We start from the raw sequence: 27,843 nt of genomic DNA on the forward strand, positions 1-27,843 counted from the left end.
TGTGGCCCCTAGGGGTCGAATAAAGGAGGTGAGGAGGCACTCTAGCCATTGGAGGATATATGTACGAGAGTGTCACTCCTTGTTTTTGAGCAAAAGATTTTGAAGTGGAAAAGCATTTATTCAGCCTCACATTATAAGAGTGATAGCACGATTGTTGCACTTTAGTGTGGACTTATTTATTTTTAATTTTTTTCACTTGTCACTTTAGGTAGTGATTTTTCACATCTTTTATATATTTAATATATATGATTAAGTGTGGATTTTTGTATATATATATATTTAGTTTTCTGGGCACTTGTCACTTTTTATACACTTAGTGTGTGTATATTTAGTACCAGTTTTTAGCCACTGGGTGGCAGACTGGTGGTTTGTTTTGTTTGCACATATTGATTGATTTGAAGCACCATCACCTTCACTTTATAAATATTTACAGGTGCAAGAAAAAGTATGTGAACCCCTTGGGATTACGTGGAGTTTTGCATGAATTGGGCATAAAATGTGCTCTGAACGTCATCTAAGTCACAACAATAGAAGAACACAGTCTGCTGAACATAATACTACACAAACATTAGATGTTGCCATGGTTTAATTGCACATAACATGTAAACATTCACAGTGCAGGGAGGAAAAAGTATGTGAACCTTTGGACTTAATAACTGGTTGACCCTCCTTTGGCAGCAATAACCTCAACCAAACGTTTCCTGTAGTTGCAGATCAGACCTGCACAACGATCTGGAGTCATTTTGGACCACTCCTCTTCACAAAACTGTTTCAATGTAGCAATATTCTTGGGATGTCTGGTGTGAATCGCTCTCTTAAGGTCATGCCACAGCATTTCAATCGGGTTGAGGTCAGGACTCTGACTGGGCCACTCCAGAAGGCGTATTCTGTGCTGTTGCAGCCATTGTTTTGTTGAATTACTTGTATGCTTTGGGTCATTGTCCTGTTGCATCACCCATCCTCTGCGGAGCTTCAGTTGGCGGACAGATGGTCGTACGTTTTCCTGCAAAATGTCTTGATAAACTCTGGAATTCATTTTCCCATCAATGACAACAATCCGTCCAGGCCCTGAGGCAGCAAAGCAGCCCCAAACCATGATGCTCCCTCCGCCATGTTTCACAGTGGGGATGAGGTTTGATGTTGGTGTGCTGGGCCTTTTTTTCTCCACACATAGTGTTGTGTGTTCTTCCCAAACAACTCAATCTTGGTTTCATCTGTCCACAGTATATTTTGCCAGTAGTCCTGTGGAACATCCAGGTGCTCTTTTACAAACTTCAAACGTGCTGCAATATTCTTTTTGGACAGCAATGGCTTCCTCCGTGGTGTCCTCCCATGTACTCCATTCTTGTTTAATGTTTTCCTTATTGTAGATGTGTCAACAAAAATGTTAGCATGTGCCAGAGATTTCTGTAGGTCTTTAGCTGACACTCTGGGATTCTTCTTTACCTCATGCAGCATTCTGCGCTGTGCTCTTGCAGTCATTTTTACAGGATGACCACGCCTAGGGAGAGTAGCAACAGTGCTAAACTTTCTCCATTTGTAGGCAGTCTGTCTTACCGTGGACACATAAACATCAAGGCTCAAGGAGATACTTTTGTAACCCTTTCCAGCTTCATGCAAGTCAACAATTCTTGATCGTAGGTCTTCTGAGAGCTCTTTTCTGCGAGGCATGGTTCACATCAGACAGTGCTTCTTGAAACCAGTAAACCAAAAACAGGTGTGTGTTTTTTAAGGGCAGGACAGCTGTCAGCAACACATCCAATATCATCACACTGATTGGAGTCAAGGTTGGCTCACTCCTGGCTCCAATTAGCTCTGCGAGAAGTCATTAAGCTAGGGCCTCACATACTTTTTCCTCCCTGCACTGTGAATGTTTACATGTTATGTGCAATTAAACCATGGCAACATCTAATGTTTGTGTAGTATTATGTTCAGCAGACTGTGTTCTTCTATTGTTGTGACTTAGATGACGTTCAGAGCACATTTTATGCCCAATTCATGCAAAACTCCACGTAATCCCAAGGGGTTCACATACTTTTTCTTGCAACTGTATGTATTGAATATTTTTTATACATTTATTAATTTTTGTTTGCACATCTATTTGGAGCACTGGTCACTTTATTATATATATATATTTTTTTATTATGTATTTATTTTTATCTATTTAGTTTAATTAGTTTGTTACCCTCATGGCTGAGCGCTTCATCCACTATTAGATTTTTTTCATCCCGAGGTATAGGGTATAGATGATAGCAGCTGGTCTTGTTTAGTTACTCTGTGGAGCGCAGGAGGACATCCCTATAAAGTTTTACACTGCAGTCTATGACACTCAAGTTGCATAAAAGTTGTACCAAAGTAGTGCATGAAGTCGCTGTAACTTTAAGTTGTAGATATTTGAATGGCTGTCATTGAAAAACATGGAGTACGACTTGTCATGCAACTTTAGTGTCCAAAGTTGCATGACAAGTTGCACAAGTGTGAATGGAGCCTGAGCACCGATGCGGAGCTTTATCTGACTTGCTGCAGCTTCTATTGCACATTGTGAGAAGCGAACAGTGTGCAGTGACATCAGAGTAAACCTGGCCATACACTATACAATTTTCTGTCCAATTTTTGCCCAATTTCCTTTAGGTTTACCTTCCACTATGTAGTGCAAGGGCCTGCCTGATTGGATACAATTGGAAGTGTTTAGGTTTGACCTCCTCTTATATGGTTTTTGGTAAATCTAAAGCAAAATTCTCAAGAAAATTGTATAATGTATGGGCAGCCTTAGCCATTTCAGTCCAGGAGAGGAGCTGATTGGCTGCCATGCACAGCTGCACCAAATTTTGCACTCTCCAATTTTAGCAAATCATCCTCAATATCTTTACTAAAAAGACTTTGTTCCCTCTAGCTCCCCCTCACCTCTTTCATATCTTCATAGAACACATAGAGGATGTTGTGCTTGTCCTTGGCATTCCACCAGCCAATCACGTGGTCAAACCAGTTTCCCCAGGCCACTACAAAAGAAGGGAATAGGAGTCATCAAAGGAGTCATCAGAGCCGAAGCTCCTCTGTCACTATTTCTTGGTAAGGAGACCTCTAAGTGCACTTTATTCGCTGAAAAGGTCTTTCAGGCGTGCCGTCAGATCTTGTACAATGCCTTGTCCCCATTCATGTCAACCAGAGAATATTTTAGGCTTCATAAATAAATGATTTGCTTCCAATCTTACATCGACACACTTTCTCTGCAATACATTTTGAGGCACAGAAGTTTTCAGTTTTCTAACAAAAATTAATGAAGAAAGATTTGAACTTTAGACCTGTAAATATGTTCTATATACACGGCTTAAAAAATGAAAGAAACACTTTTAAAACCCATCAGATCTGAATGGGGAGGAATCTCCTGCTGGATCTCTATACTGACATGGACGGGGGATGGGTGAGGAATGTAAGGACGCCCCATCGTTTGATGGAAATGAAAATGATCGACCTACAGAGGACTGAATTCAAAGACACCCCGAAAATCAAAGTGAAGAAATGATGCAGCAGGCAAGTCCATTTTCATGAAATGTCATTGCAGCAACTCAGAATGGTCCTCAGTAGTCTGTGTGGCCCCCACGTGCTTGTATGCATGCCTGACAACGTTGGGGGAGGCTCCTAATGAGACCACGGATGGAGTCCTGAGGGATTTCCTCCCAGATCTGGACCAGGGCATCACTGAACTCCTGTACAGTCTGAGGTACAACCTGGCAGCGTCGGATGGACCGAAGCATGACATCCCAGAGGTGTTCTATTGGATTTAGGTCAGGCGAGCGTGGGGGCCATTCAATGGTATCAATTTCTTCATCCTTCAGGAACTGCCTACATACTCTCCCCACATGGGGCCGGGCATTCTGCACCAGGAAGAACCCAGGACCCACTGCACCAGGAGGAACCCAGGACCCACTGCACCAGGAAGAACCCAGGACCCACTGCACCAGGAGAAACCCAGGACCCACTGCACCAGGAGGAACCCAGGACCCACTGCACCAGGAGGAACCCAGGACCCACTGCAGCAGGAGGAACCCAGGACCCACTGCACCAGGAGGACCCCAGGACCCACTGCACCAGGAGGACCCCAGGACCCACTGCACCAGGAGGAGTCCGGGATCCAGTGCACCAGCATAGGGTCTGACAATGGGTCCAAAGATTTCATCCCGATACCTAATGGCAGTCAGGGTGCCATTGTCTAGCCTGTAGAGGTCTGTGCGTCCCTCCATGGATATTCCTCCCCAGACCATCACTGACCCACCACCAAAACAGTCATGCTGAACCATGTTACAGGCAGCAGAACGTTCTCCATGGCTTCTCCAGACCCTTTCATGTCTGTCACATGTGCTCAGGGGGAACCTGCTCTCATCTGTGAGAAGCACAGGTCGCCAGTGGTGGACCTGCCAATTCTGGGGTTCAATGGCAAATGCCAATCCAGCTCTATGGTGCTGGGCAGTGAGCACAGGGCCCACTAGAGGACGTCGGGCCCTAAGGCCCCCTCATGAAGTCTGTTTCTGATTGGTCAGAGACAATCACACCAGTGGCCTGCTGGAGGTCATCTTGTAGGGCTCTGGCAGGGCTCATCCTGGTCCTCCTTGCACAAAGGAGCAGATACCGGTCCTGCTGATGGGTTAAGGACCTTCTACGGCCCTGTCCAGCTCTCCTAGAGTAACTGCCTGTCTCCTGGAATCTCCTCCATGCTCTTGAGACTGTGCTGGGAGACACAGTTATCCTTCTGGCAATGACACGTATTGATGTGCCATCCTGGAGGAGTTGGACTGCTTGTGCAACCTCTGTAGGGTCCAGGTATGGCCTCATGCTACCAGTAGTGACACTGACCCTAGCCAAATGCAAAACTAGTGAAAAACAGTCAGAAAATATGAGTAGGGAAAAAAAGTCAGTGGCCTCCATCTGTAAAACCATTCCTGTTTTGGGGGTCATCTCATTGTTGCCCATCTAGTGCACCTGTTGTTAATTTTATTAACACCAAAGCAGCTGAAACTGATTAACAACCCCCTCTGCTACTTACCTGACCAGATCAATATCTTGGGAGTTTCATTGACTTGATGATATACTCTGATTAAAAAGTGTTACTTTCATTTTTTGAGCCGTGTACATTCATTGTGTATTCGTCCTTAAATCTTAGTGAGAGTTGTGTATTTCTTCCAGATCTGTGCCATCATCCAGTGTGAGACTTGCTGTAATAAAGACCGCTCACTGCTGATCTCTCTCCTTGTGCAGTGTGACTAGTCTTGTCTCTGCCCCCTGCTGTAGTTTTCTATAGGTAGCCCATAGTTGGTGGAGCCTGCTTGGGCCCTCCTACATCTCTGTTCTCTTCACAGGCTATGTCCAGCACAGTGATGATGTCACTGCTACTTCAACCAGTCAATATCTGGGTTTGCGAAGACATGCAATGGATTTATATAGTCTGTGGCTATTGCGGAACATATATAAATGGAGGCTTTTGTGCATGGAGTTCAGCTTTCATTTACAGTATAATCTAAATGCAGTTTCAGGGACAAGAAATCTTTCCATAAAAGAGTGTTTCTGAGGGTCACATTACTTATATATAAGTGTTACTAAACCCAGTACCCTGCATTCACTATATCTGGTCTCCCCGGACCCCGCATTCACTATATCTGGTCTCCCCGGACCCTGCATTCACTATATCTGCTCTCCCCAGACCCTGCATTCACTATATCAGATCTCCCAGGACCCTGCATTCACTATATCCGCTCTCCCCGGACCCTGCATTCACTATATGCGCTCTCCCTGGACCCCGCATTCACTATATCCGCTCTCCCCGGACCCTGCATTCACTATATCTGCTCTCCCCGGACCCTGCATTCACTATATCTGCTCTCCCCGGACCCTGCATTCACTATATCCGCTCTCCCAGTACCCTGTATTCACTATATCTGCTCTCCCAGTACCCTGCATTCACTATATCTGCTCTCCCCGGACCCTGCATTCACTATATCTGCTCTCCCCGGACCCTGCATTCACTATATCCACTGTCCCCGGACCCTGCATTCACTACATCCGCTCTCCCCAGACCCTGCATTCATTATATCTGCTCTCTCCAGACCCTGCATTCACTATATACGCTCTCCCCGGACCCTGCATTCATTATATCTGGTCTCCCCGGACCCAGCATTCATTATATCTGCTCTCTCCAGACCCTGCATTCACTATATACGCTCTCCCTGGACCCTGCATTCATTATATCTGCTCTCTCCAGACCCTGCATTCACTATATACGCTCTCCCCGGACCCTGCATTCACTATATCTGCTCTCCCCGGACCCCGCATTCACTATATCAGGTCTCCCCGGACCCTGTATTCACTATATCCGGACTCCCCGGACCCTGCATTCACTATATCAGCTCTCCCCGGACCCTGCATTCACTATATCAGCTCTCCCCGGACCCTGCATTCACTATATCTGCTCTCCCCGGATCCTACATTCACTGTATCTGGTCTCCCCAGACCCTGCATTCACTGTATCTGGTCTCCTAGGACCCTGCATTCACTATATCTGGTCTCCTAGGACCCTGCATTCACTATATCTGGTCTCCCCGGACCCTGAATTCACTATATCTGGTCTCCCTGAACCCTGCATTCACTATATCCGCTCTCCCCGGACCCTGCATTCACTATATCTGGTCTCCCAGGACCCTGCATTCACTATATCCGCTCTCCCCGGACCCTGCATTCACTATATCTGGTCTCCCTGGACCCTGCATTCACTATATCCGCTCTCCCCTGACCCTGCATTCACTATATCTGCTCTCCCCGGACCCTGCATTCACTATATCTGGTCTCCCTGGACCCTGCATTCACTATATCCAGTCTCCCTGGACCCTTCATTCACTATATCTGGTCTCCTTGGACCCTGCATTCACTATATCCGCTCTCCCCGGACCCTGCATTCACTGTATCCGGTCTCCTCGGACCCTGCATTCACTATATCTGGTCTCCCCGGACCCTGCATTCACTATATCTGATCTCCCCGGACCCTGAATTCACTATATCTGGTCTCCTCGGACCCTGCATTCACTATATCTGGTCTCCCCGAACCCTGCATTCACTATATCTGGTCTCCCCGGACCCTGCATTCACTATATCCGCTCTCCTTGGACCCTGCATTCACTATATCTGGTCTCCCCGAACCCTGCATTCACTATATCCGCTCTCCTTGGACCCTGCATTCACTATATCTGGTCTCCCCGGACCCTGCATTCACTATATCCGGTCTCCCCGGACCCTGCATTCACTATATCTGGTCTTCCCGGACCCCGCATTCACTATATCTGGTCTCCCTGGACCCCACATTCACTATATCTGGTCTCCCTGGACCCTGCATTCACTATATCTGGTCTTCCCGGACCCCGCATTCACTATATCTGGTCTCCCTGGACCCTGCATTCACTTTATCTGGTCTCCCCGGACCCTGCATTCACTATGTCCGGTCTCCCACAGTACACACAACATGGAAATGCGTTATTTTAGTAAATATAAACCGCTAAATCCCTTTTCTCATCAGCAGTGTATTGCAGTATTGTGACTTCTATCAGTGTCTAGCAGTGCACTGGTTAATCTTGTAGGAGTTTTCATTTTCCCCTGTGTATCCTATGAGGCTGCATGACCCCTGACCCTCTGTCTGGACAGTGCTGATTGGCCCAGTACTGATCACATGCATTCTCCCAAAGAAAAAAAAAAACCTCCCTAGCCATACACACTAAACTGAGCATGTGCATAGTGACTTCTAGAGCTCTGTACTATCAGTGGATGGATTGGGAACAGTAGGAGAAGAGGAGGATCAGAGAAGACAGGATGAACCATCCTTTTTACACAATGCAGAGGATTAATCCCTTAGCTTCCACAGTGAGTATAACAAGCATGCTTTACTGCATATACAGACTGATTTTATTGTTGTAGGTTTAGTAACACTTTAAAACAATAGAAGCCACGTGGGGGCCACTCCTCTTCCCCAGAAACGAAGCACTCCGTTACATTTAATATGAAACTCAAGCCATCAAATCGGGTTTCCTAATGGTGACAATAGTGGACCTAACCGGCTTAATGTGTGTTGAAACAGCCACTTGTGATCTCCATGGCAAGCCCATTCGACAAGGTGACAATGCAGGAGAACAATTGGCTACAGGGACAGAGCGTTGCCACCCTGTAACAGGAAGTTACCGCACAAGGATCTTCATACCAAGATCACCAGTTATTATCTGAAAGACAACTGAAAATGTAACACGATGTAAAAACTTACGTGAGATTTTGGTGATCGAGTTTACATATATACTTGAGGCCTTCACATACCTTCACCCGTTAGGAACTTTTCCACGTACTGATCCCAGGTCCCGGGGTCAGGCTGAGTTTTATTCATCAGATCGAAGAAATAGTACGACACTGCGTTGTCCTTCGCGTTCCGAGCAACGTATATTGTCTGCAAATAGTGAGGCACACCATCAGTTCTTCGCATATGCTCAAAGGTATTCCTAAAGTGTTGGTGATCTTGGAGTCTCCCATGTAATGTACTGTTCTTGCTGACCACACTAGGCTGGTAAGTCCAAAACTTTACTATAGTGAGAGTGAGGCCTGAAGAACCCCAAACTGTGTGAGGAAGATGGGTGAAGTCCATAACAAGACGGTCAGATTTAAATCTCCTGCCTGTGCTAAACAGCCAAGGAGTCAATGCATTTGCCATTAAGCTGTCCCATTAGAAGGAAGCAAAGGCATCATAATCCCTCACTAGCCCATGGTCTTCAAAGGTCTTCTGGATGAGGCCCTGTCGTAAAACACTCACATTGCCAATGGTCTGGTGTGCAAGTTGAGGAAGACATCTGTGGGGATGGGTTGCTGGTGACCTATACTGACCTACAGCCGAATTCTACAGAGTTCATTTTCCTACATATTTCATAATTCCTGTTGTAGTGGAGTTACCTTCCTGAAAATGGTTATATCCAGGGCTTTGCGGGGGAGCGCAGTTCTGACACCTCCATCACTGAACGTATGTGATGGTAAGGGATGTTGGGGTGTGCTGGAGGGTCTTTTGATGCTGGCTGTTGGGGAATCGTTGCTGATAGGGGATCAATAGTTGCTGGGAGGGGGCTTTTGTTGAAGGAGGGGTCTATGGTTGTTGACTGCTAAAGGATCTAGTAATGCTGGCTGTTGGGTGATCTATTGTTGCTGGTGGGGTCTTGTATGGCTAGGATCTATTGTTCTTGGGGGGTATTTTGTTGCAGATCTATTTTACAGCTTTTTTTTTATTATTATTAACAAATTTCATACAAATTACTTAGCATCACAAAGTGATACTTGGTTCTGTTTTCTCTAAAAGGAACAGTACTGGGAAGTGGGTGGGCGGTTGAAGCAAAGGGATGGTGCTTGAAGGTGGGTATGGGTGGAGACAAGTGGTGATTTGAAAAGGGGGAGTACCTGCACCTTTTCTTGGAGAAAAAAATCCCTGGTTATATCAATGTAGAAGAAGATACCAATCAGTTAGACACCAATCATAACTATATTACAATGCCTAGAAGGCTATTGAGACACATTAGGAATCCTAGGAGAAACATTTACATCAGATATAAAGTATATCCAGCTTAGTCTCTAACAAATCATAATTTCTTCCTGTTGAAGGATGTGCTGGTTTTCAAATTGTGAAGCATTGTCCAATAAAAGCTGAGTGTTTACAAGGATAGTGAGCAACAAGGGTGTTTCTGCTGGGCACAACAAAATATTCTAGAACACCTACATCGCACCCCTCAGACCTTTTTATTGGATGAGATTAGTTTTGCAACACCTTGTCCAAAGACATGAAAAGAGGGCTCCAGTTTTACCACTGGAGCTATCAAGGAATATTAAGAGTCATTTATGAGGGCCAGGGACTCTTACAGCATCAGACTGGATTTCATCTTCAAGTGATACGAACTCTGAACTGTACTGCAGACCAGGTGGACTCTAAGTAAAGTGTAAGTTCACCTTTTCAGAAAAAATGAAAAAGGTGAACTAATACCCTACTAATACCAGTACTTACCTTGGTGGGCCCACACAGCCAGTGCAGCATTCTGAAGATTTGAAAACCCAGTCTTCTCCTCATTCTTTCTTCTGGGCTTCAGGGCTTCCAGGACAGATCTGAGAGATTCTCTGTGCTAAAGCAGACCAATCAGAATAGCACTGATCTGTCCTGGAAGCCCTGCAGAAAGAAGAGGGAGAAGAACAGGAATATAAAATCAATAGACAGATACACTGGCTGGGACGGCACTGACAGCTCAAAACCCACAGATTTAAGGAAACCCAGGACCGGGAGCAAGGGTGGTGGTGGTGATGGTGGTGGTGGGGTTGGGTTGACAGGAGTTCAGGAGCTCAGGCTGTAGAGTGTTAGTTCATCTTTTAATTTTTTTCTGAAAAGGTGAAGTATGCTTCACTTTTAAGCCATTTTATTTTGCTGTTTCCTATGAGTACAGTGTAATATATTTTACATTTTTCTTGCACCTGTTTTTTTTCAGTAAAATGATTTCAATTGTTAAGCAGAATCTCTGAATGCTCTAGCTAGAAATAAAAAACTCTACCTCTTTGAAGAAACTACTGTAAACCCTGTTACATTCCTCTCTGAGTGTGGCAGCAAGTGATAATGACATTGTTAAACAACACAGAAGCTATAGACAGTGCATGTTTCTGTTAAAATACATGACAGCCATCGTGAGTTTAAAGGGTTAAATGTGCAGGTGATGGTCACTTGTAATAATAGCAGACAACCAATCAATTTCTGGTAAATACAGGGCCAAAGAAAACGTTTTCTCAGAACACATTTTTTTTTCCATTGGTAATTTTTGCTTATTTTGTGTCACATTTTGTGGTATGTTCATACATCACACTATTTATCCGATTCAAACTCTTACCTTACACTTATGTTCCCAAAAAGATTTCGGTACCAACTCATAGGGCAGATGGGTTTTTACCAGCCTGGGGGATGGAGTATTGTTCAAGACTTCTACGCCTGAAGAGAAGAATGAAAATTTTTAATGCCAAGTCCATTATTTAATCAACCAAACACTGTGTCTGAGAAACCACACTCACCGGAAGGAACGGGTGGTGGAGAGCAGATCTCCAGAAATGGAGAACGTACATGGGTGGGAGCACGCTTGTTCTTCTCTAATTCACCATTGTTCATTATGGAGTCCACAATCTCTTGCATCCATGTAGTGCCTGGAGAAACCTCAGAGAAGAAGGAAAGAAAATATAAGGGGAAAAAAATTAATGATGGTGACCGTAAAGGTGAACTCCATCCAACACTTTCTTCTTTTGTTTTGAATACAGTAGGGAAGGTTTCTGTTGAGTTCTGGAGAACTTTACCCACTACTGCCGAACCAGGTGTTAATCAGGACAGACTATAGGAGGTTGTCCTGCCTGTGAAGAAGGCCCTTAAAAAGCTAGCCTTTTGGCCCCCTACAGGAGACGTGTTATTACACAAAGCGCGTCTAGGAGGAGCCTCTTCACGCCTTGACGTCACGCCACCGGATCAGGAGGTCCGGTGGCCATCATATTTATCCACTGGTCAGTGTATTCAAGAGCTCATGATTATTTGTATTGGTTACAATCACCCTGTACGCTTATTTTTATACCATAATATTCATAATAAATTTTACATTACTACACTATGAGCGTTTTCATCTCTATTACCTGGCACTGAGCCTTCACATCTCAGCCCAGCATTCCAGGAGTCTGCCCAGGCTGGAGGATTTGGGAAATAGGTCCAGACCATCATCCCTGGCAGCTGTCACCTCAATAACCACCAGAGGATACCTTTATCATCAGGCTGTACCTTCACGGGACCTCCGGCTACATGGAATTTCTATGTGCACATTAAAATTGCACTTCCGGTGAGTGGGCAATTTTTCTACACCTTCATGTCAGGATGCTGGAATATACCCATTTGGATTGAAGTCATATATACTGCATCACTGCAATATACCCATTTGGATTGAAATCATATATATTACCTCGGACTGTTTACCATTCAGTTTACAGGACTTCTTCCTTTTTTGCCATATCTATGATAGTGTGTTTATCTGTATAGCGCTGCACACCCCATTTTTTATGTTGTATTCTTAGAAAGGCTTTGTGGTTCCTTTTTGTGCATTAGCAGCTTTATTTGGTGCGCTCGCTAACTCACACATTTATATCTTAGTATATGTACGATGGCCATTTCCATATTACCGAAACAAGATTAAGATGTGTGAGATCTCACTTCAAGTGATAAAACTTTTAAGGACACCACCATCCGCTTTTCTTCTGTTTAAGTGCTGTTCTTGCCCAAATTTACAAAAAGAAAGATTCACTGCAGTTCCAGAAAATCAAAATCAAGGAGTTTCCCTCGAAGGGAGTTTTCAGCATTCACACACATCCCATTCACACACATTCGACACTACTGCTCTGGCCATGCCCTTTAGGCCCCTGTCTGTGTCCTCCAGACAATCTTCTCACAAACTCTCAGCACATATCTTGCAGCCTCTGGTGCCCACTTGTTTCTCCTAGGTGGAGCTCTTCTGACTCGTGGGCAAGGACCTCCTCTGTCTGCCAGGGTGGAGCCCAGAACCACAGTCAGGTCTCTCCTAAAAACCCAGCACATACCTGCTCAATAAGGCTCCATGCACACTAGGAGTTAAAGCGGAGTTCCACTCAACCGATCAAAAAATAAAAGTCAGCAGCTACAAAAACTGTAGCTGCTGACTTTTAAAAAACAGCCACTTACCTGTCCCCTGGTCCCGCGGTGTGTCCCCTGGATCTGTATTCCAGGAGGCCGGCATCTTCAGTGTGGGCACTTGCGGCTTCACAGCCGGGTACCCACTGCGCATGCGCGAGTAGCACTGCGCTTCATGAATGGTCCTGTAGTCTCCTGGGACCTGTCACGTGTCCCAAAAGACTACAGGGAGGGAGGACACCTTCCTAGGCGATCGGACCGGAAGTGGGAGTGTCAAATTCAGGTACCCGCTCCCCCCACGCTCCCCAAAGGTGCCAATCCTTAATGGGGAGCGGGGGAGCAGTCCTTAAAGTGGAACTTCCCCTTTTGAGTGGAACTCCGCTTTAAAAAACCACCCGAGTCCTTAACAACCAATGACTCATCAGCTGTCAGCGGGATTCCCTGATGACAGCTGAATGTAAACAAAAGAATTGCCAGCAATTAAAATGAGAAGAAAAACAGGGTAGGGGTCCCCCTGCTCAATCCATAACTGGTCCTTCAGGTCTGGTATGGATTTTAAGGGGAAGCTCATGCCAAAATAAAAAAAATGGCCTGGGTTCCTCCACAAATCCACACCAGACCTGTAGGTCTGGTATGGATTTTCAGGGGAACCCCACAACAAAATGTTTTTTAAAAATGACGTGGAGGTCCCTCTCAAAATCCATGCCAGACCCTTATCCGAGCATGCAGCTTGGCAGGCCAAAAAAAGCAATCACCCCCCCCCCTCCTGAACCATACTAGGCCACATGTCTTCAGCATGGGGGGGTAGTGGCTCCAAAGCTCCCAAGTCCCCATGTTGGTTGGGACAATGGCCTCTTCCCTACAACCTTGGGAACCTCGCTGGCAACTGATGGGTCATCCGTTCTTAATGACACGGCACCAGGCATTTAGGAGCATTTAGGAGCGTTTAGGAGCATTTAGCAAATCACTTCCAAAAACACTCCTGGCTCCTAGAAGCTGACGCTTGAAAAATGCTTCTAGCCTACAATAGTGTGCATGGACACATAGGATAACACTATTTGCTTCTTGGGGCAGAAAAAAATGCTCATAAATAGCTGCTAGGGGCTTCTAGGAGCCTAAAAATAGCCAGTGTGCATGCAGCCTTAGTGTGCTGGTGGTTCTCTAAACATGAACCCAGGATTGGAGATTTCATCCTTTCCAGATCTCTACAAAATCTCCAGGCTTCAGTTCCAAAACCAGGTTTTACCAACCAATGAGGAAACTGAAAAGTCAGTTTCCTCTGAATGACACAAGTTCCCTGGAGCCCCTCAACCTGCCTGGATGAGAATCCTGGGTGTGGCAGGGCACAACACTGCCACAGATGGAAAAGTACAGTGATGGCGAACCTTTTTGAGCCCGAGTGCCCAAACCGCAACACAACCTTATCACGTGATCATCTGTGTCCATAGGGTGCTGGGTGCGTGCCGCTGGGGGCGCACAGGGGACGTGTTCTAGGAGGGCATCCATGGACGTCCTCCCAGAACTAGACAACTGCGCTGTAGCCATCTTTCGGCTATAGCACGGTTCGGAAGCCGTTAATCTCACCACTGCAGGACGCGCGCTCTCAGCACATATGTGTTTTTTTAATAGAACGCAAATGCACGGCTGCTCGTCGTCTAGGCCCAGACCCCGGGAGGCCGCACATTTGCGTTCGACCGGCGCCAAGAGGTTAAGTCTACATTATCAGCTCTGACTTGAGCTTACGTTTCCTTCCCTCCCCAGTCCTTGCTTCCTGTCTTTGTATTAAGCCTTTGTTGGATGCCCTGCTGCAAACTGAACTTAACTTGAACCTTCTCTCTGACCTTGGACTGCTTCTTGTAGTGGACTGCAGTCTATATTGCCTGCCTTGACCTAGGCATACTTCCTGCACTTGCCTTGACCCTTTATTGCCTACACTGAACTTGGCCTGCTTCCTGCACTTGACTGGAGCCTACATTGCCTGCCCTGACCTTGGTCTGCTTACTGCACTTTACATAAACTTAAGCTTGTCTTATCTTAGATTGTACGCCCCTTGAGGGTTAGGGACTGATGTGAGTGTACAATATATATGTAAAGCGCTGCGTAAATTGATGGCGTTATATAAGTATCTGTAAAAAAAAAAAAAATCTCCCACATTTGACTTGAACCTACACTTCGTGCAGTGGACTTGAATCTACATTGGCAGCCTTGTCCTAGGCCTACTTCTTACATTTGACTTGAGCCTTCAAATCCTGCCCTGACCTTGACCTACTCCTTCACCTGTCTTAACCCTACATTGCCTGCACTGACCTTGGCCTGCTTCCTGCACTTGACTTGAGATTATATTGTCTGCCTTCAACTAAGCCTACTTCCTGCACTTGATTTGAGCCTACGTTGCCTGCCTGACCTTGGCCTGCTTCCTACACTTGACTTGAACCTTCATTGCCTGTCCTGACCTATTCTGTGAATTTGACTTGTGCCCACATTGCCCGCACTGACCTTGTCAGACTTCCTGAACTTGAATTGAGCCTACACTGCCCACCCTGACTTTGGCCTGCTTTCTGAGCTTGACTTGAGCTTCAGCTAGCCCTGTGAAAGAACTTTGATTATATAATTCTTCCCTTGAACAAACTGACCTTTCCATGCATGACCCTAAAGCTGACCGTGGAGGCATAGATTAGGATTGCCCCCTCATCCCTTTAATACCGAACACATATTAACCACACGGGTTCTGAGGCTAATTTATTGGAAATAAGGCACTAAGTAAGTTTAATTAACCACCTTAATCAGCCAGAGAACCTGTATAATTAACCCCTTCCAGTCCGGACACTTTCCCCCCCTTCCAGTCCGGACACTTTCCCCCCTTCCAGTCCAGACGCTTCCCCCCCTTCCAGTCCGGACACTTCCCCCCCTTCCAGTCCGGACGCTTCCCCCCCTTCCAGTCCGGACGCTTCCCCCCCTTCCAGTCCGGACGCTTCCCCCCCTTCCAGTCTGGACACTTTCCCCCCCTTCCAGTCCGGACGCTTCCCCCCCTTCCAGTCCGGACGCTTCCCCCCCTTCCAGTCCGGATACTTTCCCCCCCCTTCCAGTCCGGACACTTTCCACCCCCTTCCAGTCCAGACACTTCCCCCCCTTCCAGTCCGGACACTTTTCCCCCCTTCCAGTCCGGACACTTTTCCCCCCTTCCAGTCCGGACACTTTTCCCCCCTTCCAGTCCGGACACTTTTCCCCCCTTCCAGTCCGGACACTTTTCCCCCCTTCCAGTCCGGACACTTTCACCCCCTTCCAGTCCAGGCCAATTTTCAGCTTTCAGCGCTATCACACTTTGAATGACAATTGCGCGGTCATGCAACACTGTACCCATATGAAATGTTTAGCATTTTTTTGAGACAGATAAAGCTTTATTTTGGTGGTATTTATTCACCACTGGGATTTTTTTTTGCTATATAAATGAAAAAGTCCTAAAATTTTGAAAAAAAGTGTATTTCTTATAAAATTTTGCAAATAAATATTTCATCATAAATCTTGGGCACAATTTATTCAATTATCTTTTTAGTAAAAAGAAAATAACCCAAATTAGTTTATAACCAAAAATTATAATTTTTCTAATTTTTTTTTAACTTTTTTTAAATTTCAATTTTTTATATTATTTGTTTTGGGGTTTTTTTTACATACTGTCACCCTAGCAGTATAGTGTTACCATAGTCACACTACCACTTGTGGGGGGTGATTAGGTTTTTTTTTTTTTTTTTTTTTTATACGGATTGCTTTTACACCCATAAAGGCTGTAAAATCAATCATTTCTCCTTCTCTCTGGCTGCATTCTTGCAGCCATTGAGAAACACTGTGTGAGCTGTGATTGGTCACAGCTTGTCACATGGTACAAGGCTGTTGTGAATAGCCCTGTACCATGTGGCCTTGGTGATCATTCACAGATTTCACAAGTAGTAAGTAATGAAGTAAGAAGTGACATCTTGCTTACTACTCTTCATGTGATCACAGATTGGTTAATTAGTGATCACATGATCAGGACAGAGGTCCCGTACAATGATCGGTGTTCCTGAGGACACAGCGGTCACCGGATTGCGGTGCTGCGTGCTCCCAGGGAGCACGCACAAGCAGGGAACGGGGAGGACATTTATAAATGGCCACTTGACCCTGCACTGCCACCGTCCGGCCGTTTATATACATGGGCCGGACGGGAAGTGGTTAATATGTGTTCAGTTTTAAAGGGATGAGGTGGCAACCCCAGCATAGATATCAACACGTGCATCAAGAAGATTCCTCCATCCAAGCTAAGCAGAGCAGATAGACAAATCTCCAGCTACGACTATTGTATTTTAACAGCCAATACTGCCTAAATACCTGAACAGTGCCTACATTTGATTGGATGCAGCCACTGTTTGGCCAACAGTTATCCACCCAGCTCCTTCAATTTATCAACGGAAGGATGTCAGGTGGGAGGACACATCAGGATCTGGCTGAAATTTGCTCTGTGTATGGTCAGGGTCAGGGGCGGACTGACCATTTAGGCACTCGGGCACTGCCCGAGGGCCCAGGGTCAGTAGGGGGCCCCATGAGATGCCCCTGGTACCTTTTATAGGCTTTTTAGGGTGTGGTTTGAGTGTGGGCAAGGACACAAGGGCCCCATGATTTCCTATTGCCCGGGGGCCCCATGAGTTGTCAGTCCGCCCCTGGTCAGGGTTATGCTTTCTTGTTCTAACTTAGAGAAAGTATGGTGACCACAAGGGGTTAGAGAGACAATTCCAGCAATGAGTCAGCATAGACCCAATCCTCTCTTACCTGCCTTGGGATAAGTCGCTATGAGGAGATCGTCTGGTCTGGCTTGGAATTTTTCGACACCTTCCCATTGATCCGCGATGGGTTTCATTAGCGGTACTCCGTTCACTACACTCAGCGGGAACCTGTAGAATAAACCTTCCGGGACTTTGTCGAGGATGGCGGCATAATCCTCCTGCGTTATCTATACCAGGAACATCAGAAAAATGAGATGCTGTCACTTATTTTATCCTCCATTGTTGAATGATCGTTTTTAAATATACATGTAAAAAAAATAAAGCATACATAAACAGCATTCTTCTTTTTTTTTACAATAAAAAAAGTAAAAAAATATTTTATTTATTAAAATATGAAATAATTTATACAATCGTAGCATGACACTCAGGCAGCCATAGTCAGTGAATTATAATATGAGGCAAACGTTCACACAAAGTGATACATCAGAGACTTGTGCTTAGCTGCTATTCTGCCAGTGAAAGAGTATTTCCTTTTATAAGGTACAAATTATTGGTCGGATTTTTCCTTATAATCGCCTGATTGAGCCACCTTCACAGACATACTTACCACTGCCCAATCTTCAGGTGGAAATCCAGGTCCACAATAACATGGGGCATTATTATAACTCAGCCAATGTCACATCTGCCATCCCAGACTACATTAAAATCCTTGATATTTTCGATTGAAGAAACACAGAATAATGTATATCATAGAAGACCTGACCTGCCAACTCTGGCCAAGAAGTTCCATACAGATTTATGGATAGCTCTCTGTCTCCACCTGATGGACAACTGCTGAATGGCTGCTGGGAAGCTCTGCTCATCACAGCATTGATAGACAAATATTATTATTATTATTATTACATTGAGTTTATATAGTGCCAAAGGGTTTGCTCAGCGCTGTACAATAGGGGGGACAATACATGGCACAGTACAACAAAAACAGACAGCGTACGAGGGGTAAGAGGGCCCTACTCTTTCAAGCTTACAATCTAGGAGGGAGGGGGTAGTGGAACAATAGGAAGTGGCTGAGGGGAATGAAGTGGCTGAGGGGGATGAAGTGGTGGGAGGAATGAGGGAGGATGGCCGTTAGGTGAGGGTGGGGTAGGCTTCCCTGAAGAGATGGGTTTTGAGGGAGCGCCTGAATGTGGGGAGGGAAGGCGACAGTCGGATGGATTGGGGCAGTGAGTTACAGAGGATAGGGGAGGACCTGGAGAAGTCCTGCAGTCGTGCATGGGAGGAGGAGACCAGGGAGCAGGATAGAAGGAGGTCCTGTGAGGAGCGAAGGGTACGGGTAGGGCGGTACTTGGGGATCAGGTTGGTGAGGTAGTCAGGGGCAGTGTTATGAACGGCTTTGTAGGTCAGGATTTGAAGTTTAAATTTGATGCGTTGGGCAATCGGGAGCCAGTGGAGGGAGAGGCAGAGGGGGGTGGCAGAGGTGGAGCGGGTGGTGAGGTGGATGAGTCTGGCCGCTGAGTTCAGGATGGTCTGGAGCGGGGAGAGCCTGCACTTGGGTAGGCCAATGAGATACAAATACAGGTGAAACTCGAAAAATTAGAATATGGTGCAAAACTTCATTTATTTCAGTTCAGCAACTTAAAAGGTGAAACTAATATATGAGATAGACTCATTACATGCAAAGCAAGATAGTTCAAGCCGTGAAAACCCCAAATCCACAATCTCAGAAAATGAGAATATTCCATGCAATCAATAAAACAAGGATTGTACATAGAACAATATCGGACCTCTGAAAAGTAGAAGCTGCATATGTACTCAGTACTTGGTTTGGGCCCCTTTTGCAGCAATTACTGCCTCAATGCGGCGTGGCATGGAAGCTATCAGCCTGTGGCACTGCTGAGGTGTTATGGAAGACCAGGATGCTTCAATAGCGGCCTTCAGCTCTTCTGCATTGTTCGGTCTCATGTCTCTCATCTTTCTCTTGGAAATGCTCCATAGATTCTCTATGGGGTTCAGGTCAGGCGAGTTTGCTGGCCAATCAAGCACAGTAATCCCACGGTCATTGAACCAGGTTTGGGTGCTTTTGGCAGTGTGGGCGGTGCCAAGTCCTGCTGGAAAATGAAGTCAGCATCCCCATAAAGCTTGTCTGAGGAAGGAAGCATGAAGTGCTCCAAAATCTCCTGGTAGACGGCTGCGGTGACCCTGGACTTAATGAAGCACAGTGGACCAACACCAGCAGATGACACGGCTCCCCAAATCAACACAGACTGTGGAAACTTCACACTGGACTTCAAGCATCTTGCAGTGTGTGCCTCTCCATTCTTCCTCCATACTCGGGGTCCTTGGGCCTCTCCATTCTTCCTCCATACTCGGGGTCCTTGGGCCTCTCCATTCTTCCTCCATACTTGGGGTCCTTGTGCCTCTCCATTCTTCCTCCATACTCGGGGTCCTTGGGCCTCTCCATTCTTCCTCCATACTCGGGGTCCTTGGGCCTCTCTATTCTTCCTCCATACTCGGGGTCCTTGGGCCTCTCCATTCTTTCTCCATACTCGGGGTCCTTGGGCCTCTCCATTCTCCCTCCATACTCGGGGTCCTTGTGCCTCTCCATTCTTCCTGCATACTCGGGGTTCTTGGGCCTCTCCATTCTTCCTCCATACTCCGGGTCCTTGTGCCTCTCCATTCTTCCTCCATACTCGGGGTTCTTGGGCCTCTCTATTCTTCCTCCATACTCGGGGTCCTTGTGCCTTTTCATTCTTCCTCCATACTCGGGGTCCTTGTGCCTCTCCATTCTTCCTCCATACTCGGGGTCCTTGGGCCTCTCTATTCTTCCTCCATACTCGGGGTCCTTTGGCCTCTCCATTCTTCCTCCATACTCGGGGTCCTTGGGCCTCTCCATTCTTCCTCCATACTCAGGGTCCTTGGGCCTCTCCATTCTTCCTCCATACTCAGGGTCCTTGGGCCTCTCCATTCTTCCTCCATACTCGGGGTCCTTGGGCCTCTCCATTCTTCCTCCATACTCAGGGTCCTTGGGCCTCTCCATTCTTCCTCCATACTCGGGGTCCTTGGGCCTCTCCATTCTTCCTCCATACTCGGGGTCCTTGGTTTCCAAATGAGATGCAAAAGTTTCTCTCATCAGAAAAGAGGACTTTGGACCACTGAGCAACAGACCAGGTCTGTTTTTCTTTAGCCCAGGTAAGACGCTTCTGACGTTTGTTGTTCAGGAGGAATACGACATTTGAAGCCCATGTCCAGGATCCGTCTGTGTGTGGTGGCTCTTGATGCACTGACTCCAGCCTCAGTCCACTCCTTGTGAAAGTCCCCAACACATACCTTTCTACTAATGTGCTTTGATACAGCACTTTGGGAACATCCAACTTCTTTTGCAATGACCTTTTGAGGCTTTCCCTCCTTATGGAGGGTGTCAGTGATGGTGTCAGGTCAGCAGTCTTTCCCATGATTGTGATTCCTACTGAACCAGACTGAGAGACCATTTAAAGGCTCAGGAACCCTTTGCAGGTGTTATGGCTGAATGAACTGATTAGAGTGGGACACTTTGAGCCGAGAATATTCCACCTTTTCACAATATTGTCATTTTCTGAGATTGTGGATTTGGGGTTTTCATGAGCTGTAAGCCATAATCATCACAATGATGACAAATCACGGCTTGAACTATCTTGCTTTGCATGTAATGAGTCTATCTCATATATTAGTTTCACCTTTTAAGTTGCATTACTGAAATAAATGAACTTTTGCACCATATTCTAATTTTTGAGTTTCACCTGTTGAGTTTCACCTGTAGATCATAGATAGATAGATAGATTGTAAGCTCCACGATCAGGGTCCTCCTATTCCTTCTGTACTGAAATGTCTCCCTTATATTGTAAAGCGCTGCACAAACTGTTGGCTCTATATAAATCCTGCATGATAATAGATAGATGATAGATAGATAGATAGATAGATAGATAGATAGATAGATAGATAGATAGATAGATAATAGATAGATAGATAATAGATAGATGATAGATAGATAGATAGATAGATAGATAGATAGATAGATAGATAGATAGATAGATAGATAGATAATAGATAGATGATAGATAGATAGATAGATAGATAGATAGATAGATAGATAGATAGATAGATAATAGATAGATAGATAATAGATAGATGATAGATAGATAATAGATAGATAGATAATAGATAGATAGATAGATAGATAGATAGATAGATAGATAATAGATAGATAGATAATAGATAGATGATAGATAGATAATAGATAGATAGATAATAGATAGATAGATAGATAGATAGATAGATAGATAGATAGATAATAGATAATAGATAGATAGATAATAGATAGATGATAGATAGATAATAGATAGATAGATAATAGATAGATAGATAGATAGATAGATAATAGATAGATAGATAGATAATAGATAATAGATAGATAGATAATAGATAGATAGATAGATAGATAGATAGATAGATAGATAGATATACAGTTTATATAAATAGTTTCATAGATACAGTAGATCACTTGATAGATTGTTGTGCAAATTGTTGAAACTATAAATCCGATATAATAATAATAATAGTAATACACTACTAGGACTGTTTAATACATAGGGCTGCACAGTGGCTAAATGATTAGCACTTCTGCCTGGCAGTACTGGGGTCGTCCGTTCAAATCCCAACCACGGCACCACCTGATTGGAGTTTGCATGTTCTCCCTGTGCCTGCGTGGGTTTCCTCCGGGTAATTCGGTTTCCTCCCACACTCCAAAGACATGCTGGTAGGTGAATTGGCTCCTGTCTAAATTGTCCCTAGTATGTGTATGTATGAATGTGAGTTATGGACCTTAGATTGTACGCCCCTTGAGGGTTAGGAACTAATGTGAATGTACAATATATATGTAAAGCGCTGCGTGAATTGATGGCGTTATATAAGTAAATGAAATAAATAAAATAATACAGCTTAATTGATAGAAGATATAAAGAGATGCTGTAACTATCAGATACAGTATAAATAACTATAAGAGATAGATAATTAGTACAAAGATACATAATGTTTGTCTTTTTCCTGACCTGGTGGAATGTTTCTCATTGAATTAAAACAGAAAATACCTCATTTGGCCACAAGAGGGCGATCAGTATAACAGAACCCCCCCCCCCCCCCCATCATCCCAATACTTCGTATCATCTAATGGCCAAAGGCTCTTTTTACACATTAAAACAACAACAACCTGCGTCACAGGAATGTGAAAAATTGAAAGTGAATGCTGCTGTGCCTTGAGAAGAATCAAAAAGATTGATAAAAATCCAAAAATCAGTGAAACAATAAAACAGCGCAAAACATGGAATGAATCACAAATAATTATACACAAATCATAATAATTTTATTGTTTCACTGTTTTTACACATTAATTCAATGAAAACCCTTAGACCAGAGCAGGAAATAGCCGAACATTCATTTTTCTGCCCCATTTGCACACAACAAATGTACATGCACTTTGGGTGAATTGTGATGTATTGCATGTGATAATTGCACCCCTGTGTGTCACATGTTGAAGCAGTGTAGCGTGTAGCGTGTAGCGTGTAGTAACAATGTACATGCTTGTTTTCTCTTCTGGCTGATCCAATAGTTACATTGTTTGCTCTGAAAAAAAAAAAGAAACTTGTCCATCCAGATCAACCAAAAGGCCAAAATAAATACGTTGCAAAGCGGCATCTGCAGCGCCCCAACCTGCAGACGGCCCAGAGAAGGGCCCGGGCCCCGTATACAACCAGCTCCCTCCATCTCTCACAGGGAGAATTCCTTCTCATCCCCGAAGGCGATCCCATACTCTTGGATCAACAATCTGCGCTGTCCTGCAGCTGCTGGTTTCCTGTTTCTGTTCAGTCTGGAGCCTCGGATGGCTGCAGGCAATGTATGAACAATGGGAGAGCTGGCCGTGTGACAGCGTGTGATGGGATCTGTCAGCCATGACTTCTAGAGTATAGCCCGGCCTTATACCACGCATATATGTCACATTATTGCCCATCTATGAGATGGGTCCACAGTGCACTGCATCGTCTAACTGCATCGTCCCCGCACAGGCACACTGACACTTATATCTGCCCACCCAGCACTGTTACACTGCATCTTATAACTACCCTTCCAGCAACACACAGAGCACAGTGGTCAGGAGTGCATTATGTAAGGAGTGAGGGAGTCAGGACTCCATATCACACTGCAGGGGTCAGGAGTGTGTAATACACAGAGTGCAGGGGTCAGGAGTGTGTAATACACAGAGCGCAGGGGTCAGGAGTGTGTAATACACAGAGCGCAGGGGTCAGGAGTGTGTAATACATAGAGTGCAGGGGTCAGGAGTGTGTAATACATAGAGTGCAGGGGTCAGGAGTGTGTAATACACAGAGCGCAGGGGTCAGGACTGTGTAATACACAGAGCGCAGGGGTCAGGAGTGTGTAATACACAGAGCGCAGGGGTCAGGACTGTGTAATACACAGAACGCAGGGGTCAGGACTGTGTAATACACAGAGCGCAGGGGTCAGGAGTGTGTAATACATAGAGTGCAGGGGTCAGGAGTGTGTAATACACAGAGCGCAGGGGTCAGGAGTGTGTAATACACAGAGCGTAGGGGTCAGGAGTGTGTAATACACAGAGCGCAGGGGTCAGGAGTGTGTAATACACAGAGTGCAGGGGTCAGGAGTGTGTAATACACAGAGTGCAGGGGTCAGGAGTGTGTAATACACAGAGTGCAGGGGTCAGGAGTGTGTAAGACACAGAGCGCAGGGGTCAGGAGTGTGTAAGACACAGAGCGCAGGGGTCAGGAGTGTGTAACACACAGAGCGCAGGGGTCAGGAGTGTGTAACACACAGAGCGCAGGGGTCAGGAGTGTGTAACACACAGAGCGCAGGGGTCAGGAGTGTGTAATACACAGAGCGCAGGGGTCAGGAGTGTGTAATACACCAAGTGCAGGGGTCAGGAGTGTGTAATACACAGAGAGCAGGGGTCAGGAGTGTGTAATACACAGAGCGCAGGGGTGTGTAATACACAGAACGCAGGGGTCAGGGGTGTGTAATACACAGAGCGCAGGGGTCAGGAGTGTGTAATACACCAAGTGCAGGGGTCAGGAGTGTGTAATACACAGAGAGCAGGGGTCAGGAGTGTGTAATACACAGAGTGTAGGGGTTAGGACTGTGCAATACACAGAGTGCAGGGGTAAGGAGTGTGTAATACACAAAGCATAGTGGTCAGGAGTGCATGATATAAGGAGCCAGGGATTCAGGAGTCCATGTCACACTGCAGGGGTCAGGACTTTGTAATACACAGTGCAGGGGTTAGGAGTGTGTAATACACAGATTGCAGGGGTCAGGACTTTGTAATACACAGAGTGCAGGGGTCAGGTGTGTAATACACTGAGTGCAGGGGTCAGGAGTGTGTAATACACAGAGTGCAGGGGTCAGGAGTGTGTAATATATATGGGCAGCACAGTGGCTAAGTGGTTAGCACTTCCACCTGGCAGTACTAGGGTCATTGGTTCTAATCCCAACCACGGCACCACCTGCCTGGAGTTTGCATGTTCTCCCTGTGCCTGCATAGGTTTCCTCTGGGTACTCCGGCTTCCTCCCAAACTGCAAAGACATGCTGGTAGGTTATTTGGCCCCGGTCTAGATTGTCCCTAGTATGTGTATGAATGTGCGTAAATTGATGGTGTTATATAAGTACCTGAAATAAAAAGTAAAATACATAGATTGCAAGGGCTAGAAGTATGTAATACATAGAGTGCAGGGTGTCTGGTGTGTCTAATGCACAGAGTGCAGGGATCAGGAGTGTATGATGCACAGAGCTCAGGAGTCAGGAGTTCATAATGCACAGAGGGCAGGGGATCAGGAGTGTGTAACACACAGAATGCAGGGGTCAGGAGTGTGTAACACACAGAGTGCAGGGGTCAGGAGTGTGTAACACACAGAGTGCAGGGGTCAGGAGTGTGTAACACACAGAATGCAGGGGTCAGGAGTGTGTAACACACAGAATGCAGGGGTCAGGAGTGTGTAACACACAGAATGCAGGGGTCAGGAGTGTGTAACACACAGAGTGCAGGGGTCAGGAGTGTGTAACACACAGAGTGCAGGGGTCAGGAGTGTGTAACACACAGAGTGCAGGGGTCAGGAGTGTGTAACACACAGAGTGCAGGGGTCAGGAGTTCATAATGCACAGAGGGCAGGGGATCAGGATTGCGAAACACAGAGTACAGAGGTAAGGAGTATGTAATGCACAAAGCACAGGGGCCAGCAGTGCACAATGCACAGAGCATAGGGATCAGGAATGTGTAACACACAGAGTGCAGGGGTCAGCAGTGCATAATGCACAGAGTATACTGAGGTTTAGAAGTAACACACAAAGCACAGGGATCAGCAGGGCATAATGCACAGACTGCAAGAGTCAGGAGAATGTAAGGCACAGAATATAGGGGTCATGAGTGGATAGTGCTCAGTGTGCAGGGATCAGGAGTGTGAAACACACAGGGTGCAGTGGCTGGGTGTACATAATGCACACAGTGCTGGGAACAAAAGTGAGTAGCACACAAAGTACGGGGCCCAGCAGGGCGTAATGCACAGAGAGCAGGAGTCAGGTAGTAGGCAGAAGCGGCAGTTGCATTGGGCTCTTCAACAGAAGGGGCGCACAAAACGTCAGGACCTGCAACCTATTCTGCCCAAGGTGGTTCCCAGTCCATTATGAGGGAGGTGCACTTTAATCCTTTTGTCTTGGGTGCTGAAAAGGACCTTATCCCAGCACTGGATGAGTACAACACATTTATTGTGCCTGCTATGAAGTGAGACTGTGCTCCACCCGTCCTTCCCTCGCCCTGCACCCTTGCCTCCACCCATCCTTACCTCGCCCTGCACCCTCGCCTCCATCCATACCTCACCCTGCACACTCTACTCTACCTGTCCATACCTCTCCCTGCACCCTCTCCTCCATCCGTCCATACCTCGCCCTGCACCCTCTCCTCCATCCGTCCATACCTCGCCCTGCACCCTCTCCTCCATCCGTCCATACCTCGCCCTGCACCCTCTCCTCCATCCGTTCTTACCTTGCCCTGCACCGTCGCCTCCACCCATCCATACCTCGCCCTGCACCCTCGCTTCTATCCGTCCATACCGCGCCCTGCATCCTCTCCTCCACCCGTCCTTAGCTCACCCTGCACCCTCGCCTCCACTCATCCTTACCTCGCCCTGCACCCTCGCCTCCACCCATCCTTACCTCGCCCTGCACCCTCATCTTCACCCGTCCATACCTCGCTCTGCACCCTCTCCTCCATCCGTCCTTACCTCGCCCTGCACCCTCGCCTCCACCCATCCTTACCTCGCCCTGCACCCTCGCCTCCACCCATCCTTACCTCGCCCTGCACCCTCATCTCCACCCGTCCATACCTCACTCTGTACCCTCTCCTCCATCCGTCCTTACCTCGCCCTGCACCCTCGACTCCAGCCGTCCTTACCTCGCCCTGCACCCTCGACTCCAGCCGTCCTTACCTCGCCCTGCACCCTCGACTCCAGCCGTCCTTACCTCACCCTCGCCTCCACCCGTCCTTACCTCACTCTGCACCCTCGCATCCACCCATCCTTACCTCACCCTGCACCCTCCTCTCCACCCGTCCATACCTCACTCTGCACCCTCGCCTCCATCTGTCCATACCTTGCCCTGCACCCTCTCCTCCATCCGTCCTTACCTCGTCCTGCACCCTCTCCTCCACCCATCCTTACCTCGTCCTGCACCCTCGCCTCCACCCGTCCATACTTCGCCCTGCACCGTCGCCTCCACCCGTCCTTACCTCGCCCTGCACCCTCACCTCCACCCGTCCTTACCTCGCCCTGCACCCTCGCCTCCACCCGTTCATACCTCGTCCTGCACCCTCTCCTCCACCCGTCAATACCTCGCCCTGCACCCTCGCCTCCACCCGTCCTTACCTCGCCCTGCACCCTCGCCTCCACAAATCCCAAACTGATCCCTTGCATTACTCACATCAGGCTTCTGCATTGTGTGTGCTGCCTCTCTCCAGCCTCGGCTCTGGCTTTACTGACTGCAGAAGTATCCAAATAAAATATAAATACGGTGTATGACGTCACAGAGGGGGGGGTTCCCCCGGGAGAGTGAAGCTGAGGGCAGAGCTCAGCAGAGAGCACACTGCGTACTCATGTGCCCCGTTCCCATTAATAATAAACAGCCCGCTCCCTGGGGAAATGAATGCAGGAAAACTAAGAAACTTTTCCTCTCCCCATATCTTCCTATCACATTGCGGCCAACAGGAAAACAAAACAACAACATGTGCGTTTACTTGACCTCGTCCTAATTCC

General features: G+C 46.6%; 1 protein-coding gene across 1 annotated transcript in view; it reads right to left on the bottom strand.

The window, feature by feature from the left end:
* LOC149457019 (sulfotransferase 1B1-like) overlaps positions 1 to 27,642 on the bottom strand; it is a 67,104-nt gene extending 39,462 nt beyond the window's left edge. The window contains exons 1-6 of the mRNA XM_089684176.1: positions 27,512 to 27,642; positions 17,528 to 17,708; positions 11,104 to 11,232; positions 10,926 to 11,023; positions 8,344 to 8,470; positions 2,905 to 2,999 (exon numbers count right to left, since the gene is read on the bottom strand). Coding sequence (XP_089540302.1) covers positions 2,905 to 2,999; positions 8,344 to 8,470; positions 10,926 to 11,023; positions 11,104 to 11,232; positions 17,528 to 17,708; positions 27,512 to 27,526 — 645 coding nt within the window. The 5' untranslated portion in view covers positions 27,527 to 27,642. The remainder of the gene's footprint in view (positions 1 to 2,904; positions 3,000 to 8,343; positions 8,471 to 10,925; positions 11,024 to 11,103; positions 11,233 to 17,527; positions 17,709 to 27,511) is intronic.
* Between the last annotated feature and the right edge of the window lie 201 nt (positions 27,643 to 27,843).

Source organism: Staurois parvus, unplaced genomic scaffold, assembly GCF_062004578.1.
Source record: "Staurois parvus isolate SC_StPar_1 unplaced genomic scaffold, SC_StPar_1.0 ptg000338l, whole genome shotgun sequence".
Classification (NCBI taxonomy): Eukaryota; Metazoa; Chordata; class Amphibia; order Anura; family Ranidae; genus Staurois; species Staurois parvus.